General features: G+C 52.4%; 10 protein-coding genes across 10 annotated transcripts; 4 read left to right on the forward strand and 6 right to left on the reverse strand.

Annotated features, from left to right (window-relative positions):
* Nucleotides 1-177: 177 nt before the first annotated feature.
* On the reverse strand, nt 178-1,341 carry CKM354_000489500 (uncharacterized protein; the record flags this gene model as incomplete). The annotated part of the gene is made up of 1 exon (XM_044800148.1): nt 178-1,341. The coding sequence occupies one exon, from the start codon at nt 1,339-1,341 to the stop codon at nt 178-180; it is 1,164 nt and encodes a 387-aa protein (XP_044656083.1).
* A 304-nt stretch (nt 1,342-1,645) lies between these two features.
* Nucleotides 1,646-2,287, forward strand: CKM354_000489600 (uncharacterized protein; the record flags this gene model as incomplete). The annotated part of the gene is made up of 1 exon (XM_044800149.1): nt 1,646-2,287. One exon carries the CDS (start codon nt 1,646-1,648, stop codon nt 2,285-2,287), a length of 642 nt encoding a protein of 213 aa, XP_044656084.1.
* A 614-nt stretch (nt 2,288-2,901) lies between these two features.
* CKM354_000489700 (uncharacterized protein) lies at nt 2,902-5,523 on the reverse strand (the record flags this gene model as incomplete). Its single annotated transcript, XM_044800150.1, has 1 exon — nt 2,902-5,523. One exon carries the CDS (start codon nt 5,521-5,523, stop codon nt 2,902-2,904), a length of 2,622 nt encoding a protein of 873 aa, XP_044656085.1.
* Nucleotides 5,524-5,761: 238 nt separating this feature from the next.
* CKM354_000489800 (uncharacterized protein) lies at nt 5,762-6,409 on the forward strand (the record flags this gene model as incomplete). Its single annotated transcript, XM_044800151.1, has 3 exons — nt 5,762-5,825; nt 5,884-6,066; nt 6,126-6,409. 3 exons carry the CDS (start codon nt 5,762-5,764, stop codon nt 6,407-6,409), a joined length of 531 nt encoding a protein of 176 aa, XP_044656086.1.
* Nucleotides 6,410-6,752: 343 nt separating this feature from the next.
* On the reverse strand, nt 6,753-8,351 carry CKM354_000489900 (uncharacterized protein; the record flags this gene model as incomplete). The annotated part of the gene is made up of 1 exon (XM_044800152.1): nt 6,753-8,351. The coding sequence occupies one exon, from the start codon at nt 8,349-8,351 to the stop codon at nt 6,753-6,755; it is 1,599 nt and encodes a 532-aa protein (XP_044656087.1).
* A 768-nt stretch (nt 8,352-9,119) lies between these two features.
* Nucleotides 9,120-10,021, forward strand: CKM354_000490000 (uncharacterized protein; the record flags this gene model as incomplete). The annotated part of the gene is made up of 3 exons (XM_044800153.1): nt 9,120-9,506; nt 9,573-9,707; nt 9,764-10,021. 3 exons carry the CDS (start codon nt 9,120-9,122, stop codon nt 10,019-10,021), a joined length of 780 nt encoding a protein of 259 aa, XP_044656088.1.
* A 66-nt stretch (nt 10,022-10,087) lies between these two features.
* CKM354_000490100 (uncharacterized protein) lies at nt 10,088-10,698 on the reverse strand (the record flags this gene model as incomplete). Its single annotated transcript, XM_044800154.1, has 2 exons — nt 10,088-10,432; nt 10,480-10,698. 2 exons carry the CDS (start codon nt 10,696-10,698, stop codon nt 10,088-10,090), a joined length of 564 nt encoding a protein of 187 aa, XP_044656089.1.
* Nucleotides 10,699-11,053: 355 nt separating this feature from the next.
* Nucleotides 11,054-12,196, reverse strand: CKM354_000490200 (uncharacterized protein; the record flags this gene model as incomplete). Its single annotated transcript, XM_044800155.1, has 2 exons — nt 11,054-11,154; nt 11,209-12,196. The coding sequence occupies 2 exons, from the start codon at nt 12,194-12,196 to the stop codon at nt 11,054-11,056; spliced, it is 1,089 nt and encodes a 362-aa protein (XP_044656090.1).
* Nucleotides 12,197-12,401: 205 nt separating this feature from the next.
* Nucleotides 12,402-14,156, reverse strand: CKM354_000490300 (uncharacterized protein; the record flags this gene model as incomplete). The annotated part of the gene is made up of 4 exons (XM_044800156.1): nt 12,402-12,730; nt 12,788-13,026; nt 13,089-13,898; nt 13,960-14,156. The coding sequence occupies 4 exons, from the start codon at nt 14,154-14,156 to the stop codon at nt 12,402-12,404; spliced, it is 1,575 nt and encodes a 524-aa protein (XP_044656091.1).
* A 2,883-nt stretch (nt 14,157-17,039) lies between these two features.
* On the forward strand, nt 17,040-20,210 carry CKM354_000490400 (uncharacterized protein; the record flags this gene model as incomplete). Its single annotated transcript, XM_044800157.1, has 1 exon — nt 17,040-20,210. The coding sequence occupies one exon, from the start codon at nt 17,040-17,042 to the stop codon at nt 20,208-20,210; it is 3,171 nt and encodes a 1,056-aa protein (XP_044656092.1).
* Between the last annotated feature and the right edge of the window lie 306 nt (nt 20,211-20,516).

A 20,516-nucleotide genomic window follows, 5' to 3' on the forward strand; every position in this document is an offset into this window, starting at 1 on the left:
TGTGCATACGTCAACGTGATGGTTACGAGGATTGTATACAGGGTCCTCAAAAATGTTCATGCAAGTGCAGATTGCTTCATATCCACTAGCTACAGCGACAGCGATATGATTGCACCGCCACATGGCCGGGCCGCTTGACCCAGGCCTCACATAACCCATTTGACCCATCTTAGCCGCTCACGGCGTTGGAAACTCGAGCCTCCTGTGCAGTCTTGACACAATCTCGATGTAATTCTCATCCGTCTCCATCGTCAGATACCCATGCCGGACGAAGAAGTCCAAGAGCACGAGAGCACAGTTCGGCTTGAACTCGCCATTTCTCATAGCCTCTTTGACCTCCTCGACCGTCTTCAGCTCAAACCCTTCAACCTCGTCGTCTGAAGGTTTTGGCTCTACGTCTGGAGTCACTTCCAAGTCGTACACGTACTGACATTCTGGTTGTAGCAATCGTGTCTCACCACCTGCTCGCTGGTCGCGAATATGGAAATATGTGACGGTTCCGACTGCCTTTGCCTTCTTTCGCACAAGCTCTTCTGGTAGACTGGCCTCCTCTGCACTTTCTCGCACCAAGCTTTCGAAGGGCGATTCTCCTGTTGCAATGCCACCAGCCACCGTGTTGTCCAGCATGCCGCCGTATGTTTGCTTGTCTGCTGCTCTTCTCGGTACCCATATTCGTGTCTGTTCTTCCTTCTCCTCATTCCCTTTGACGTATGCTGTCATGTGGCAGCCATATGTGACGATTCCGAACAGAGCACTCGCAGATCGTTCCATGCTGAACAGCAGTTCTCCTTTGGGCCCATACACTGGATACAGCTCGTCCCTCCATTTTGATAGGACCTTGAAATGCCCAGTCGCATGCATAGCCCGGATCGTTGCTTCTACAATCTTAGTCCTCTCAGCCTCTGTGTTACCGCTGACCAAAGTCAATGATCTCTCCTCGTCGTTGATCCACCAGTCTGGCAACCCTCTGAAAACCTCCGTAACGCTCGGAAGTAGATATCCCAGCTCTGTTTCTGGGTAGCCCTTGACATAAAGAGCATAGTATGTGTTGATGTGAGCGAAGAACAACTTCGGGTTCGTCTGGTAATAGGGAAAGTTGTCGCATTCGTTGATCAAGTCGAGATTCGATTTGGGCCCTGGTCCAATTGGTGTCGGGTCGGCGAGGACCATCGATATTCGATCATTGCGAAGCACAGCGTCTGGATCGGCGGAGTCACCTGTTTGTGCTGTCCCGGGGCGGGAATCGTACGTATCGGAATCGGCGTCGGCTGGAGTCCAAGATGGTATTCTTGGAAGCTCCTTGGGAATGAAGTCTCGTAGGCGATTGAGATTGAACGCCATGCCTGCGACTGTGTTGTTGTTCAGTGAGTTCGTTGTGCTTACCGGTTCCAGCTGAGCTTACTGACCTGCTCGACCAGGGTCTGAGGACGCTCTGTTCTTGGCCCTTCGGCTAAAACGCGGGACCGTGACGTTGACTGGAAGGATTGAACACTCGAACCTTCCTGTTCTATCGAGCAATTTAAGGAAAGAGCTACTGCACGCCGTGCACGCGATAAAGTAAGGACGTTTTTCTCGACGCTATACATGACCATCGAGCTACACCTAGCGTGTCTACTGTACACAACACCATAGATTAATACTCAAGATGTCAGTACCATTCGGGATCATCATCTCTGGTCGACCGGTCGATGTCTCACCACAAGCGATTACGGAAGCCCAATATGCCTTCCGGATGCCGCCTGCACCAGCTTTCAGTCATATCGTGGTCTTCCTTCTACCGGGGATAACCCTTCCTTCCGGAACGGCAGCCTCTGTATATGTGCAAATACCGCCCTCACAAGAGTTCAAGCTACTGGGAGCTATCGGGCCCGGAAAAGAAAGCGCAATTTTCAAAATTTCCGGACTGAAATCTGCTACCAACGTCAACCAAAATGCAATGCTGGATGATCCTACGGCTCAGACTGGAGCGGTCCCGCAAGGCGATGTAGTGATCGGCGTGTCGATTGAGCCAGAAGCACAAGTAGCAGCTCAGCTTGCTACTTTGCAAAGCGGTGGCCAGTCCAACAATGCTCAACTGTCCTCAGCGCTGGTCAAGCTAGGAAGCAGTCCCGAAGGAAAGGCCACGACGAAAGTTCTTGCACAGAGAATTATCGGCAATGCTTTCAATTTCCTCGCGAGCTTCGGCAGTGACACGGTACCTCTAAAGGCGTTCCAAGACTGGTGGCAGAAATTCGAAAAGAAAATCGACCTGGACCCATCATTTCTGGAACGGGAAGGCGCGGAGTGACGCGACTAGGCTGTTATCGATGATGGATCAGCAATGCTTTGTGAAGCTACTACCATACACTCATGAGCGAACAGCGTCATCGCTGGCCTTGCTCTGGAGCCAGAGCCATGCACCCTGTCTGGGACATAGCTGAGCAGCATAATCTAGCAGGAACATGCTAGCAGGACCACAGAACTCTCGCGACAATCCGCACCGCATGCCGAAAGTCACACAACCAGCAAAACAAACAATGTTTCCTCGACATTTATTTCTGACTGTCGTCAGGGGAGCAATATCCTTCGCCATTTTGATGGAAATGCCATTCATGGAAGCATGTTGGCGATGCAGCCATTGGCGTATGTCACTGTGGAGGAAGCTGCGGAGCAGAGCTTCGTACGAAAAGGGAGCTTACAGGTAGCTGAGCCCCGAAGTATTGCATGTGGCACGGGTTTTTGGGCCAAGATGTCGAGCTGGGCTGGAAGAGAATGTCTGGAGCTACGCATTGTATGCCGAACCAACTGTGAAGGTGACATTGAGTCCAGTAGGATGTCGCTGAGGAAGCATGTGGTATGGTTATATATCCACGCATTTGGGCGGAATGTCTATACAACGAAAGAATGCGTCTCAGCTTCTGGTTAGCTAAGTACTTCCCTTCTATCTTCTAATTCCACACCTCCGGCCGCAGGACCGGCGCCATCAGGATCTAACTCTGTGCTTCTCTCGTTTCGGTACGTGTCGCTCTCACGCGGACTTTCCGCGATATTCGCATACTCGCCGCTTTGCAATGTTACACGCCTTCCCAGTCCAACCTTACTTCTCGCCCAATCGAGTTTGACCAGCACCCATATGGCAGCTGTTCGGAGTAAGACCCACATCTTCTCTTGACTCTGTAGCTGTGAAGTATCGTCTCGTGGATTCTCGTGTTGTTCGTGCTGGAATTGGAACTTGAGACAGTCCTTGACAGTGACTAAGCCTGTCAAGCGGCCACGATGCTCGACAAGAATAACTCGCGGCCCGAGCTTCTTGAAGAATTCCATGACTGTCTCGAGGGGTAGACGTGGGTGTACTGCCAGAGGTGTGGGGTCGACAAACTTGCTGAAATCGATAGACATGCTGCCGCCTGTTTCGGGGATATCGTCGAAGGACACAGCTGGTGCGGCGGCAGATGGAGTCGTTGCAGTGCGTGGGCCTTCAGGTGGGCTGAAATAGCATCTCGCAGACGACGAGACGGGCTGCTCACGCTTTGCGCGCTCGATGGCGTACAAGAGCTCGACTCTGCCGATGTATCCCAGTAGAATGTTTGTTTTAGTGTCTTCAACGATTGGGAAGCCTTGAAATTTGGTGTCTGCCATGATCTGCTCAACTCGCTTGAGGGTCAGTCCTGTAGCGGGCAATACTGTAGGGTCAGCCGTCATGGATTTGCTGACGGGCACGCCGAAAGTATGCTCCTCTTTGCCGTCAAGGAAGGGGAAACCATTAAACCAGATCATGCGATCCGCAATGCCGCCCTTGCCAAAGCGTTCCGATACAGCTTTGGTTACTCCTACCACGATCATAGTGGGGAGAATGTAGGTCAGCGCGCCCGTCAATTCGAACATGATGACCACTACAGACACGGTCAAGTGCATGATTCCTGACAGAGCTGCGCCCGCGCCCAGAAACGCATAGGTACCCGGCGTGATACAGGGCACATCTGGCTCACACGCCGAAAAGAACGCTGCATCCGGGAAGGTTTGGTGTAGTGCTTCAACAATGATGCCCAGCATTCGCCCAAATGAGGCTCCAATGGCCATTGAGGGCACAAATATGCCAGCAGGGACCTTGCAACCATATGAGATGATGACCAAGAATGTACGAAGAATCGTAGCTGCCAATAGCGAGAAGATCATGTACCAGCGGTTCTGTTTGTCGCACAATCCATTATAGTCGTTGGTACCTTCACATTCAAGGAAGAGAATCTCCATGCTTTCGGTCATGTCGATGCGTAAGAACATGTTCCAGTAGCAAACAACAGCTGTGCCTAGAGCGAGCAACGTTGCTTCCAGAATGGGAAATCTGGTCAAGTACCGTTTCCTGAATGCCTGTGCGCGCATATTCCACTTCATCACAAAAGCGCCGTAGCAGCCTCCAAAGACTCCGATCATGATGTAGAACGGAATCTCGAAGAAGTGCCAGGTGCGATCATATTTGACAGTGAACATGACCAGTTGCCCAGTGCGGAATGGGTTCATCGCAGCCAGCACTGCTGTTGCGACCAGAGCACAGAAATAGCTCCTCCACATGGTCTTCAGTGGGAAGTAATTGCTCATCTCTTCCAAACTGAATAGGACTCCTCCAATTGGACTTCCAAATGCGACGGCCACTCCAGCAGCAGCACATGCAGACAGAATCTCCCGCGTCTTAGCGGCATTGCGCCGATACTTGTCGAACATGCGACTGATGACATTTCCGGTGCACACGGCATAATGCACACTCGGCCCTTCCTTTCCCACGCTCAGTCCAGAGGCGATGGCCAAAGGTAATCCAATACTCTTGATCAACAGTGTCCAGAATCCAAGGAAACCCTTCATCACGAACCCTGCGATGATGCATTTGATCTCCGAGATACCACTCCCTGCCGCGTAGGGCGCGAAGCTCTTGACCAGTCTCGCGCTGGTGAATGCGAAGAGAGTAGAGAAGATGATGTAAACCACATAGTTCACAACCGTCCAGCTTGACCAAGGCACAAACTCTTTACACCCCTCTTCCGCTCCCCAGCAACAGAAGTTCTCGTTCAGGTAGAATGCGGTGGTGCAATGCCCTCGCTTGATGTCCGATAGCCATTCTGTCACGATATTCAGGAAGGCAGCATTGAGGCCGATTGCCGTACCAATCAAGGTAACAACAATCCAGCCTTGCCCGGCATCGTACGCTTCCCACACCTTACGCCTCCAGCCTACGCGACCAAAGGACTGCTGGTGAGCGACTCGGGACAAGCGTCGCGACTTGCGCCGTTGTTGTTCGCGAGCGGCATCCTGGACCCAGTCAATCGTTGTGAAGTCCTCATATCTCTTGATCTCAGCTATCTCTTCTGCGACGCGGACCTCTTCAGAGGAGATCTGTTGATCGAGCTGGCCATTCTCGGCGCTGGAGAGGGCGGAGGCTCGGCGGCTTAAGCTGTGGTATGGGCGGTCGGAGGTGGAAGAGGGCGCATAGCTGCTGGTGCGGCGGACGGGAGCGGGGCCGGTGGTGGAGATGCTGCTCACGCGCCGGCTCATTGCATTCTCATGTCGGCAGAGTACTGATGTCGTGAGAGTCGTTAGATGTGGAAACGAGGGTCTTACACTTGTGAGTTTATTGAACGGCCTTCTCGGTTAGCGACTGTCACATGAAAGTTAGCGCCCAATTCATTTGGACGCCGCCATCAATTCGTTCGCGACGCGTGCCCTTCGCGCCCACTCTACACGAACACACCAGCTCAACTCTGCCCGATACCAAGACGAAAACAGCGCCAACATGCCATACAACAACACGCCTATCGCGCCATCGAACGAGGTTACTGGCACCGTCTCACTGCCTCGTGGGTCTTCCGCCGCAGCATCCCATTCTCCGCCATTTCACTGACAAAACGCTCTCAGTCGCTCGCGTCAAGAAGATTATCAATGCCGATCCTGACATCAACCAGTGCTCCAACAATGCCGCCTTCGTGATCACGGTTGCCACTGAGATGTTCTTGCAACATCTGGTCGAGCAAGCATACAACCAAGTGAAATCTGAACATGGGCCCAAACCGAGGCGGAACATTCAATACAGAGACGTCGGTAAGTGACGTGCGCAGGCGGCGCGATCAAGGAGCGAGACACTAATTGGAAATTCCTAGCCAACGCCGTAGCACGTGTCGAAAACCTCGAATTCCTGACAGACGTGGTGCCGAGGACGATGACGATGAAGCAGTACAAACAGAAAGCTGCCAAGGACGCTGCAGCGGGAGCAGCATCCGCAGAGAATGGAGCTCCTGGAAAAGGCCAGGGAACACTAGATGGACATGTTGGGGCCAATGGCTCTGCGGCTGGGCCAGCACCAGCTAAGGACCCAGTGAAAGAAATTGCAGCAGCACAGGAGGGAGCTCACGGCACAGTGGACGAAGAGATGCGGGATTCATGATTGCATTCTTAAGATTTCATGGGACTTAGCGATGGCGTTCGTGGGTCATGCGATTGGAGCTGATGTAGGCTTTGCGCTGCGACAGCATGAGCAGCGCTCGAGGTCGCGAATCAAGACCTGAGGTTTCTGCTCATCCCACGGGATATTGACGCGGCACCATGATTGGAGAAGCACCCGGGCGAAGTCATGGTCATCTCCAGTTGCGCGAGCGCAGAACGTAGCGGCAACAGCGTTGCCGCTACTTGTCGACAATTACCCCAGGCATCCGCCGCTTTCACAGCTTGGAACAAGCCGAACTCGAAGAAGCTCAAGAAAAGCGCTATGTGGCAGAGGCTCGCCTGAGCTACATATCGTGCTTATCATAATGGCTTCCACCATGGCCAAGGTCGATCGGGAGGTACCAGCCAAAACGATCACTTGGATCCCACTTTCTCTTCAACTTTTGCAGTCTGTCAACCCTCCACTGCTGGTATCCATACAACTCTCTCTGGGTCTCGGTGCCGTGCGCATAGTTCACGTATGCATTCAGCGCATGGCCACTACCCTCGACCATGACTCGACGCATTTCCTTGCCGTACACTGCGCCACGACGAGCCAGGTTCGCGTCGTTGGGCGCATGCGTAATGAAGGGGCTGATCAGCAGATTACTTGATCGATCTGCGAACGCCGTGCTATTTTCTGGCACCGACTGGACAGCGTTCACGCTATAAGCCTCCAGGATGATGCGCGTGATGTTGAACTCGGTCGGAAGAGATTTGAGCACATCTACTGCTGCACGCATACCAGCAAGAGGATATGTCTCCAAAGCCAGCGGGAAGCGCTGCAGCGTCGGAAAAGCCTTCGCACAAGGCGGGGAATCCACGTCAAAACCCATCATCACGGAGACGCCTGCCAGATCGGTCGCTCCGCTGACGCTGTTGAACGGCTCAAGAGCGCGGAATCCGGATAAGTAGGTGTCAGGGATGCCGTTGCCCTGCCATATCAGAAAGATCGCCAAGATGACCTGTAGCTGGATCAGCACAAACAACACGCTGAGCATACACTTATAATACCATACCTTTCCATCGGCCACTCCAGGAAACCTGCCTGCGAACCCGAAAACAATCAATTCCACCGGTCCTGGGTTGTCAACACCACCAATCATCCCATTCATAACTCGCAACACCTTTTCCAATTTTTCCTCTCCAAAATAGAACTGCTCGTATGCCCAATCCCGATTCTCCTCAGTAACATCATAAATCTTGTACACAAATTCTGCCACAATCCCAAAATTATGCCCAGCACCCCGCAACGCCCAAAACAAATCTTCATGCTGTTGTGCAGAAACCTCTACGAGACTCCCATTCCCCAGGACAAGTTTCGCAGAGACTAAGTTGTCTGCCATCAGCCCATATCTCCCCTGCAGCCAACCGTGGCCGCCTCCCAGCATAAGTGCTACTGCACCAGTGCAATCGCACGCCCCTTGAACCGTCTGCTTCGAATGGAGAGCGAGCTTGTCACGGAGCTCGCCACTGAGAATTCCACCACCGACTACTGCACTTTGGCCATCTTGAAGGATATCGACGTCTTTGAAGCTCTCGAGCCAGATTCCTACGCCGTTGCGAAGCTTCGCGAGTGAGAGGGTTGCGCCGTGGCCGCCGGAGATTGCGAGGAAAGGCTTGGAGTGGGCGTTAGCGGCCCGGATTGTGTTTTGAATGTCCTCGATTGTGGAAGGGCGAATCACGATGTCAAAGTGCGGGATCCCCCAAGAGGTTTGCCATCGTGATGTGGCGTTCTTGTAGCATGAGGAATCTGGGTGGCAAATTTGAGCTTGTGAGGAGAGGTGAGGAGCGAGGTTTGTGGCGAACGTTGTCGATGATGGGGTTGAGGTTGAGAATATGTTGAACGTGTACCCTACGGCGCTGGCCAAGGTTGCGGTGAGTACTGCCGGCAATGCCCACATTCTCAAACTGCTCACTTTGTGAGCTCGGAGTCTCGGGATCGAGCAGAAGAAGTCAGGATTCTGGCTATTCTGACTATTTGCCTGGGGACCTATAATGGGCTGACCTGAAGTCGCAGTCAGCCACGAGGATGATTGTACTCTATGTACATGCTGTGCACGGCAGTAAGTGATCCACCACTTCCTGCCGATACGCTTATTCAAATTCAAATCCAGGCCTCAGCCTCACGTTAACACAAAGCATAATTCTTGCCCCGATCCTTCAGCTTTCAGCGTTGTAGGGCATCTTCATTTATGAGCGTCGCTCTGCTGTCATCCGTTGGAGTTGATCAGCCTCCTGATCGAACTCATACTTCAGACGTCTGACGCTTCTCGATCTATGAGGGCCCTTGCGTCGCTACTTTAGAAGGGACGATGTAGTGGGAGGACCTAGCCTAGCCCATATGCGGTTAGCTGAAGAACACTTCCTATCTAGGCCTGGCCTCAGCATGTGAAGGTCGGACGACCAGATGTCCGATGACCACCGCAGCTCAATCACGCAAGACTCACAAGACAGAATACTGACTAGCCACACGGCCTCAGAGAAACGACAATTCGGGTCGCTACGTAGGTGTCCATCAGCCCATGACTCGCAGTCGACTAAAGACTCAGATTACGTCACAATCGATTGAACAACACCTCTTCCTCCGTTCTCATTCTCTAAACCGTACGTTCCCAAAGACAATACAGATTCAAAAAAAAATAAAAAATTCCAAGAACAGATTGCCCAAAATGTCCAAAGCCCCCAGCAAAAAACTCACCGACGAAGAAAAAGCCGCTAAGCACGGCGCCCTCGTGGTCTTCGGTTCCGGCCCCGGAATAGGACGCAATGTCGCCTCTCTCTTCGCCGAACGCGGTTTCTACAAAATCTACTTACTTTCTCGAAACCAAGAACGTCTGCAAGAAGATATTGATTTCGTGAAGAAAGCCGCTCCGGAGGCAAGTGTTAAAGCTATTGCGGTCGATCTGGAGGACCCGGGTAAAGTGCGAGCTGCGCTGGCGGAGTTGGATTCGAGGTTGCATGGGAAGTCATTGGAGTGTGTTTTGTATAATGCTGCGAGGGTTGGGCAGAGTAAATTGATGGAGTGGAGTGCGGTGAATTATGAGTCGGATTTCAGGGTGAGTGTTGTTTTTTGTTCCTGCTATGGTTTGGAGTGGTTGGTGAAGCTAACGCGCTGGCCCCAGATTAGTGTTGTGAGTCTGTTGATGGTCGCACAGTGGGCTATGCCGCAGCTGGTGGCAGCAGGGAAGAAGGAGTATTATACACCCGCGTTCTTGGTGACGAGTGGTGGCTTATACAAGAATCCTTTCCCACAATTTGTAAGTATTGCCAGTCTGCTGGGCAAGTGGAAGGCATGTGATCTAATTGCAAGTAGTTCTCACTCGCATCATGCAAAGCAGCCCAGTACAATCTCGTCCACAGCCTACACAAGGAGTACGGCTCAAAAGGAGTGCATTGCGCAGCGATCGTGGTCGAAGGCAAAGTGGCAGACGACGCCAAAGTGACGACTGCTCGCAATGTAGCGGACAAGGCTTGGGGCTTATTTGAGCAGCCTGCACCTGGTGTCTTGGACGCCACGATAACCGATCCTGATTACGCAGAATTCATGAAGAAGGTGGAAGCCGGCACTTAGCTAGCAGCCGTATACTCTGAACATATATTATCGCCCGATATTTCGCGTCATCCTGGCCAGACACCTTCAGAGCGGAGCCTGACATCCTGAAAATCCATATGCTGGTCCATTGTCGCCGACATCGAGTTTGACCTGCGTGGGGCAAGCGGTCGAGTTCAGCTTGCAGATTGCGTACCTTGCAGCGCCATTGTTGATTTCGGTGTAGAGTTTGATGATCTTCGCGCTCGGCAGGTCCACAAAGTACAGGTTGAAAGCCCGAATTGGCACATCTCCCACGATGAATTCCGAATAGGTCGTGATAGTGTCACAGCTGTGAGCAATGTGAATCAGCCGGCTTGAACTCGGTGGCGGCAAAGGATCCGAGTATTTCGCGAGATATTCTTGCACGCTATGCGCGTTCGTGTCGTTGAGCTATAGAGGTTAGAAGGACATTTTGCACTCTGGAGTAGCAGACTTACAGTGCCACCAGTGAGGAATGCGAGACTATCCGACACGAGTTCAAAGTTTGGGCTGATGAACTTATCGATCAAATCTTCGTAACCTACGACCTTGCGGCGTATCGCTCCGAACACGGTGTGAAAGCTGGCGGCACCGCCGTCAGTTAGGCAGCCTTGCGAGTGCCGGATGCATATGGAAAGAATGATGCTGGCAGAGCAAGTGAGGAAGCTGAAACGCATACTTTTGACTTTCAGGTGAAGTTGCTTTGAGAAAATGTTAGCAGTATGCCACATTCAAGGAGACTTATACGATGGAAATCTGCCACACAGTAACAAGTGTGGATGCAATGCCCATGATGCAGGTGCTACAGCGTAGCAGAGCTTCGTCGAACCTCGAGTATAACCGTGGATAACTCTGAATGCAACGACCTCTGAGTGCAAGCGCCCGACTAGATTGGCTCTCAATTCATGAAAAGTTTTGCTGATTGGCTTAACGACCTGCGTTTGCACTCAGAGGTAGTTGCATCCAGAGGTAGCCACGGTTACAGTTACGGCTTAACAGCGCCATGGCGAGGCCATATCATAATTTGACCAATCATTTGCTGTAAGGTATAGCTGGGTGTTCCTTGATCACATCTTGAGCAAGCTTCAGGACCTGTCCATGTACACTGGATGGAGCACAAACCAGTCCATAATCTGCAGTCTTCGTCAGCACGATCCAATATTACACGGCAGGCCAACAAAACACACTGGACGCCATTTTCCTTCCGGTTGTAAAGTCGATTGGTTTGCCTTCCAGATCAGTAACTTTCCCGCCCGACTCCTCAAAAATGAGTATTCCGCCCGTATGATCCCATACGTTAGATCTCCAGCTTGTGTATCGGAAGATACGTACCACGACGTGGCTTCGACCCAGACCCAACGCCGCATACTTCATCAGACTGCTGAAAAGATCCACACCAGGCCACGGCGTGTTCAGTCTTGCTGCAACTTTTTGATGCAGCTCCAGGATCGTACTCGTGTACGTGGAACAGTCAGACCAGATCAGACTGTCGAAGGATGCCTTCTCACCATGTCGCTCGAGTTTTGTCGCCGGCGCGAGCTCTCCATTTGACTGCATTGGTCGAACAAAAGTGCCTTCGCCACGTACAGCATAGATCATCAGACCCAATCCACTCTCATCAATCACATCTTCTCTGACAGTGGAAGAACTGAGAACGATGTTGGGGCAGCCAATGATACCGATCTCCTCACGTCCGTCAATGAGCATAGCACAATTGATGGCATACTGCTGACCTCGCAGAAAGGTGGCGGTTCCGTCTATGGGGTCAAACACCCAAGTTCTTCCCTCGTCACTTCTTTCCCTCTTACCTCCCCAGTCAAGAAACTTCAGCAACTCGTCCTTGGAACTAGGAGTAGAAAGTGCGGGAGTATTTGCCTCGAAAGCCGGTTTTGCGGATTCTGTCAGCTCCCAGACCTTGTCGAGAAGAGCTGCATTCTCGCGCAGGTCATCTGCTGACTCTTCGGCCAAGAAGTTGTCTGACGGGAACACGGCGTGCACAGCGGAGGTCAACAGAGCTTGTGATGCGAAATCGCCCACGGTGACGGGGCTGAAATCGCTTTTCGAGATCTGACTGTCTTGGCTCACGGTCTGTCGTTGCAGCTGCTTCGTGAGCACCGCGCAATGTTGCACGGCAGCGCAAGCCACATCGAGCTCTGCCTGCAGCCGGCTCGACATGGTGGGAGTAAGTTGATGAGCGAGAAAGCATTGTTGGGACGATAAAGTTGCCGGTGTCAGCCTCAGGCAGCAGCGGCAGGTGTCTTGGCGAAAGGACCCACCCGAAACTCGCTCTTTCTGCTTCGCCCGAACATGTGCGAGCATTACCGGCCACGTCCCAAGCATCGCAGGAATATGAAGCATATGAAATCATATTGTGGGAGTGCTACCGCTCTACGATGGTCTCCACGATCTCGTGGTCGAACTCTGGATTCACCCAGTTCGGCTTCCCGCACCGCGCCCGGATTGCGCCTCCAAACGTCTGAAGCATCGCGAACGCGGGTATGCAGAAGAAGGCCGTGATCATTGCGTGGCCTGCAAAAGTCCACGTAAACCCGACAGAATCCACCCACGGCACAATGAAGAAGGGGTCTACGAATGCTGAAAGGTTGAGCAAGACGGCGTAGAAGACAATCACCGACATGCTTTGCATCGGATACGCGTCCAAGACGTATGCAGCTACGATGGTGTTTCCCATCTGTATTCCAGCACCGACTGAGAGTCTCAAAGTCAGCAATCACCTTCTCTTAAAGTGCCGGCAGGTCGACTTACACAATGCGAACGCCACCTGGCCCACCATCCAGTGGTAGTTGTTCTCGATGGATACGCCCCATAGTACCAGGCCTACTGAAGTCAGAACTGCTGCGGGATACAACAGCCAGATCCGCATTTCTGGAGTCTTGGTCGAATTGGCGCGCGCTGCAAGTTTCGCCACGAGCCAGTCACTGAGCCGGCCGGAGCAAAAGATTTCGGAAAACAGCGTGCCGACAATGAGGCCTATGAACAGCAACCTAATATCCTTGTTAGCATGCTCACACGAATTCAGGATTGAATGATCGAGGCGCGCTCATACCCTTGAATCTGAGGCGAATAGCTGGCGTATGCGACGGGGACGAGCGTTATGACCGACAACATCCACCAATACCACCCGAAGCAGTAAACCATGACTGAAATCGGGACCACAGCGAACTTGGACGTCTTACAAAATCTGATCACAGTGTCCCAGACCTTAGGATGCTTCATGCCTGGTAGCGGCGTGACGTTGACAAATGGCAGGCTCTTGGTCCGCTTCACTTCTTCTTGTGTTGCTGATACCTTTTCGGACACCGCTAAACCTGGAGTCTTCTTGGACAGCATCAAGTCACGTGGGTAAAGGGTCTCCGGCATGAATGCCACTTCAGCCACAAGGATTACTCCCAAGAGAATCGCTGTCAGCCATTGTATCCAAGTCGACGAGACAAGATCGACGAATCCACCAATCAGTGGACCCAAGAGCAGGCCCAGATCGAGGGCCAATACCCAGAGTCCGACTTTTTGGCCACGTTCGTGCTCGAAGAACATGTCGTTGATGATGGCCAGTCCAACCGATGCAGCTGGCGAGCAGCCCAGGCCTTGGAAGAATCTGGCCGCCATATAACCCGAATAATCATTTGCCTCGGCAGCACCTATAGTCGCGGCAATGGCCATAATTGTGCCAATAATCATGATGGGTCGCCTGCCGACAATATCTGCGGGACTCGACCAGATCAATGGGCCGAGGGCAAGTCCAAGAGCTGGAATGGCGACAGTCCAATTTATTTGTTCGAGTGTCGCATCGAACTGTTCTTGGAGCTCGGGAAACGCTGGCACGGTCGTTGTGGTGATATAGGTGAACATGAAATACCTGCGACAGATAGTCAGTCATTCTGGCTCGGTGCCTGTGTTTCCGCAACACTCAATCGTACAATGCCATCACGATTCCGAGAATTGTGTGCTTTTGAAAGGCGGACCAATTGAGAGGATCCAGGGCATCGCCCTGCACTGGGACCGGGAATAGAACAAAGCCATTCTTGTCTACGAGCACCTCAGAACTCACAAGCCCGGCTTCTGTGTCTGGACCCTCAGCGATCGAGCTCTTCTTCTCGGATTTCTCGTCGACCATTTTGACATAGGAGGGCGCAAACGAACGAAAGGCTTATGCTGACAGGTACAGTGAAGAAGTATATTTAATTCCCACAGCTCGATGATCCACAGCGCCCAACGATAACGGATCGACGGATGCGACACAAAAGCAACACGTATGAAGATCTAGAGCAGGATTGCTCGCTCGCGAGTGCCACATCTGCAGTGCATATCAATGTGCCTGATGCTGTTCGACGCAACAGCCTATCAAGCCAAGCCTTATGGACCCTATCGTGGAGACTGCAGCATGGGAACGCCGAGCCCTGCGCTTATCTCTGAAAGTTTTAGCAATCGCTTCGCTCACGCACAGATAACAGATCTGAAACGGAATATCGAGGTCCATCTGACCTATCATGTTTCTGTTCACGAGAGCTCGCGTCTGTTGCCACGCGACGTTGCCACGCGGTGTCTCCCCTGTTCCTGGCAACTTCAAGGACTCGCAAAGCTCGAAGGAAAGGTCGTGTTCTTGCGCCTCTTTAGGCTCGTCTCCTGCCTTCCATCTCATGCGCTCGCGATCTATTGGTCGTCTCGTCCAATGCGAGTGCGCATCGAAATCACCAAGCGTTCGCTGTCGCGAATGCCAACGATCCAATGGGCTCAATTCTCATTCGATCGAGCGCCCATGCGCTGATACTCGCGAGCTCCGAAGATGCATTGCAGATTGCTTTATTGCTCTTGCTTCAGCATCTGCCGACGAAGATCTCTACGTGTGCCCAGTCATTGTCACTGCCCGGCGAAGCTTTCAGAACCAGCCAGCATAACCGTGGATACCTCTGAATGCAACGACCTCTGAGTGCAAGCGCCGAACTAGATTGGCTCTCGATTCATGAAACGCTTTGCTGATTGGCTCAGCGACCTGCGTTTGCACTCAGAGGTCGTTGCATTTAGAGGTAGCCACGGTTGGTGTTCCGGCAGCAGTCGCACTGCCAAGCTGCCTAAGTTCAGCACTCTCCCATCCTCAGACTTCGCCGTGCGAAGCACGTTAGATGCAGATCCGGCAAGAGTGTCAGCAGAACCGAAGACAACGAATGTTTTTGGCCACGTCCACGATATCATGGGAGTGATGAGTGTCTGTGGTCCAGACACAAAGTGTTGTGCAACAAGCCCTGCTGGGAGGGACACATCGCGGACAGCTCAACGGATTGTTAAGGACTGCGTGTACTGCTCACAATTGCGAGGGATCTCCAACGGCCGATTTTACTAAAGACGGTTGGTGCCAATACTCAGCTCATATCAAGTCCAAGCAGCACTGACCAGCACTATGAGTTGAAAATCCTACTCGAGTTCGACACGAGTATCACTAAGACAAGACGCACAGCGAAGTTGAATTGGGCACGAGCTGCCAGCAGAAATCGGGCAGCGGATCCGCGAACTTGTGTTATTCGAGCACATTTAGCCGATGATGAGTCAGCCTACAAGACGAATGTACGCCTGGATCAACACCCGGCGCTCCTGCATTTGGCCAAGCAGAGAGCCTGACATACACTGTCCCAGCACTGCTTTCCCTTTGCCGGGCAACGCGGGTTGAAGCCGCTTCTTGGTACACACAAATGTTAACTTCCGTTCCAGTGCACCTCGGGCTGCTGTGAAGTAGCTGTCCAGCCTGGAACCGGACGGTCGACCGAAGCCGAGAAATCATGCTCAATGCCTGTCTGAGATCACATGATCAATGGTCACATGTGCGTGCTTGCTTACTCAGCGGGGACTTCAGACAACAGCAAAATCGAGCTGACGCTTAGGGCTTCCAACAGCGAAATCATACGGCTGCTTAGGGCTTGTTCAGTGGGCCATGAGCATTCAAGCTTGATGGTCCGCATAGGGGCCGTGCAACGCCTAAATCGGCTCGACTTCTGTTGTGCTTCAAGGATCGTGTTCACCAATTAGAGTGCGTTAAAAAGGCTCCGAGTTAGAGGTTACAGTCAGTATCTTTGGTGGACGTCCAGGAGTCAATATGTGTACCCTGGCTGCGGATCCACGGGTGCAGTATTACGGCTGTACAGTTCCAATTATGCATTCGCGGAACACGAGGGTATAAGCTCAACACTGGCTAAAAAAGTTGTTAGTCGATTTGCCTCCATGTTGATCCATTTGACGACCTCTCTAGGGCTATTTGGATTTTCCCTACCAATCAAAATCGGACGATCATGGCAAAAGTGCTCTGAATGGGCTTCCAAAAAGGGAGCAAACGCCCAAAAATCGACGTATGCCCTGCTATGCCTTCCCCGTGTACATGGGACAAATTGTAGTAAGTGCAGCCCGAGTTCCACGGCGCAGTCCTTGATCACAAGTCCATCTACATCTGACCCTACATCTGCCATCCTGGAAAGAACTTGTGCGATCTCACCGAGACCGTATCCATGTCTTCGTTGATCCATGCCCAGCATGCCACAAATTCCGGAAGCGCGAAGTGTACGTGTATTGCTGTGCTCACCATAGCTGCCGTACAACCGCAAGGCTCTCCCGATAGAATGGGTTGATGCACCAATCGATACTCTCCGAATCAGGCTGGTGAGCCCACGTTGCTGCTTATGACAATACAGTGTGTCATCTGCATACGTGAATTCAAGGAACATGAGCTCGAGGACCTTTCGAGGCTGTCCTGCCAACAGGCTGCCCTAACCCGGCTGTCAAAGGGTTTGCAAATGCCCAGAGAGCGACTTGTCCCCTGCTATCCGATCCCCGAATGCAGGTGACGGATTGTAGTACGGAAAAGGCTTCGTTCATCTTCCGACAGTTTGGTCGAACCACTGATCACTCCGTGGCGAAGCTCCGCAGTGATCATGTTGCAGGTTATCCCTCATTCTTGCCTTCACTGCTCTTCCAATCCTCCTACACATCTTTCTGACATCTCATGTTTTCAGCGATGGACGTCGATCCCCCAAACGACGCACACAACTCACCTCGCGAGGTAGAGTCTTTGCCCTTGGTTTTAGAAAATCTGGCACGAGATTACCCCAACCATGTTTTTACGAAGATACCCTTGGACGAAGATCTAACTGCAGGATGGCGCGACATCACGTATCGAGACCTGGCAGACGCAGCCAATGCTCTGGCTCGTTGGATCGTCCGCGAGATTGGCATTGGCACCCGAAACGACGTAGCGGCATACATAGGCATCAACGATATGCGATATGCCGTGGCCCAGATTGGTTTGATCAGAGCCGGATATATAGTTCTACTGCCATCACCTCGCAATTCGCAGGAGGGCCAGGCGTCGTTGATCTCGACCACCAAGTGCAAATTCCTGCTCCACAGCGAAGACTTCGAAGCAAGGGTAGCGATGATCACAAAAGCTGCACCAGAACTGCAGGTAATGCAAATTCCAACATTTGACGAGCTGCTTCGACAGGCGTCAGCTTCAGCACCAGAGGCACTGATGCCGTGCCCCGCCGCTTATACCAACAAAGCCGAGGACAGAGTTGTGATCCTGCACACTTCTGGTACTACTGGATATCCGAAGCCAATCTATCATACCAACGGCAGTATTAGCACGTTCAAGGCAGTAGCACAAGTCTCTGCTCCGCCCGGTCGCCGAGCCGTTTTCGCGACCTTGATGGAAACTGGCACTCTCATGTTTGCTGTTACGCCATTCTTTCATACAATGGGGGCAGCGACTGTTTGGACGTCCTTGTTTTGCCGGACATCGATCTCCTATTTGCCACCAAACAAGCCTCCCACCAGTAAACTTATCATCAAGGCTTTGGACCAAATACGGCCAAAGGTGTCTATATTTCCGCCGTCGATTATTGAAGAGCTCATAGACACGCCCAGCGGTTGGGACACCCTCTGTCAGCTAGAATACGTCGCGGTTGGTGGTGGTCCACTAGCTCATGGAGTCGGTGAGCGTGTCAACCAGGGCACGCGGCTGGTATCATGTCTTGGGTCGACAGAAGCTGGCCTCATGGCATCGCTCTTTCCGGAGGACAAAGAAGACTGGCAGTACTTTGAGTTCATGGCGGGCAGCGGAGTGGCTATGGAGCCTGAGGAGGACGATCTGTACGAGATGACCATCAGACCTACGGACGACTGCCGGTATCAAAGCGTATTCCACATCTTTCCCAGCATCTCGAAGTGGCGCACGAAAGACTTATTTGAGGAGCACCCTAACAAAAAGGGCCTGTGGCGCTACAAAGGCCGCAAAGACGACGTTCTAGTGCTCAGTAACGGCGAGAAGTTCAATCCGGTCGACTTTGAGAAGAATCTAGAGAGCCATTCCTTAATTAAGGGAGCACTTGTAATTGGACAGGCACGTTTCCAGACCGGGCTTTTGATCGAGCCGGACTGGGACGCACTTGGACATCAAGACCGAGACCTATCAGAGCTTGTGGAAGAATTGTGGCCATTCATCGAACAGGCTAACAAAGCTGCTCCAGCACACGGTCGTGTCTGGAAGTCGAAAGTTGCTATCGCCAAACGAGATAAGCATTTCAAGCGCGCTCCCAAAGGATCCATTATGCGGAGGCAGACGACAGATCTATATTCCGCAGAGATTGAAGCGCTGTATTCGAACGAAGGGACTTTTGATGAGCTTGGGGCCCTTCGGATCGACCGAGATGCTGGTATTGTCCCAGCCATGGAGTACTTGCGCAAGGCGTTCAAGGCCAAAGGCTTCGAGATACCAGATGATGCTTCCCCAGATGCCGATATATTCAGCTACGGCATCGATTCGTTGCAGGTCATGGCCCTTTCATCAATCTTGAGTCACGGGATAGGAAAGCCTGTGTCACCTCGTGTGATCTACAGTCACCCGAGCATCCGGAGCTTGGCTGAATACCTCACCGAGATCGAAGATGACAAGTCCGCTCGCGTGTCCCGCGAAGAGGTAATGGAAGCAATGATCAAGAAGTATACCCATGATTTACCTTCGAGATCGACCAAAGGCACGCCAGCACTGAGTGAGCACACAGTACTCCTCACAGGCTCCACGGGCTCTCTGGGAGGTCATGTCCTAGAAGAGCTGATTAGCTCTCCTTCAGTGGCTCACGTGTATGCACTCAACCGTTCCACTGATGCAGAGACTCGTCAAGCCAAGCAGTTCAAGTCCCGCGGGCTCAGCATTGATGGGTTGCGAAAAGTTAGCTTCCTCACAGCCGACTTTGGCCGCGAGCATTTCGGATTAGATCTCAAAGTGTACGACGCTATGCTTCAATCAGTCGACATCTGTATCCTCAATGCATGGGCGGTTGACTTCAACAAGACTTTAGCAACCTACGAAGCTGTCCACATCGCCGGCACTCGCAGAGCAGTTGATTTCTGTGTGCAGTCCAAGCACAACGCGCAGATCGTCTTCATCTCCTCTATCGCGAGTGTTGGAAACTGGTTCCACAACCATGCGGAGAAGAGCATCGCGGAACATATGGCTATCCCAGAAGAGATGCCAAAATCTCACTCGGTGTCCCTACCCCAGGGATACGGAGAATCGAAGCACGTGGCATCCATGATTCTAGCACATGCTGCCAAAAAAGCAGGAATTGCTGCGACAATTGTGCGTGCAGGACAGCTATCAGGTTCTGTCGTCAGCACGGCCGAGTGGAATCGCCACGAATGGCTGCCGAGCATCATCATCACGTCCAAAGCACTGGCACTCATCCCAGAATCATTGGGAGTCCAAGACACGGTAGATTGGGTGCCCATGGACCTCGCTGCGCGAGCGGTAGTAGAGATCGCACTCGCCCGTGCGCACGATCCTGCTGGCCTCGACATCACGCACATCAGCAACCCACGCACCGTCTCGTGGAAGACGCTCATACCCGCTGTACGCGAAGCCCTCGAGCGAGAGACCGGCCGCGAAATGGCCGTGGTGCCATTCCGCGATTGGCTCGAAGCTCTGCGCGCTAGCCCAGTCACGCCGGCAGAAATCGAGAAGAAGCCTGGCTTAAAGCTGCTGGAGTTCTATGAGGAAATGGCGAGCGCGGGAATACAGCAGCCCAGTATGGCCACGACGCACACGCAGGAGCTAAGCCGTACAATGCGAGATATGGCTGCCATTGATGGGGTTTTGATGACCAAGTGGCTACGAGAGTGGCAGCAGTAGACGTGACAACGTCGGAACATATATGGAGTAGTGATTGGAGGCAGTCACTCTGCTGCTTATCAAAGACTGATTGACATGAGTTCTCGTATGGTTTCGTATATGCTTCAAGGCATTGTGAAAAGAAGCTTTCAAGGGTCTTGCCCGTCTCTAGTGCCTGTACCTCTTAATTTCGAATGGCAAGGTGTCGAGGTAGGACCACATATCGAGAAGGACAAAGGTTTCTGTAAAGCATGACCTGAGCGTCAACTTTTGATTGTTTCAGTGACTAGAAGTTCCAGACCATCGACAACCTCAGACATAGTTCAA

Source organism: Cercospora kikuchii (assembly GCF_019650295.1).
Source record: "Cercospora kikuchii DNA, contig_00003, whole genome shotgun sequence".
Lineage (NCBI taxonomy): Eukaryota > Fungi > Ascomycota > Dothideomycetes > Mycosphaerellales > Mycosphaerellaceae > Cercospora > Cercospora kikuchii.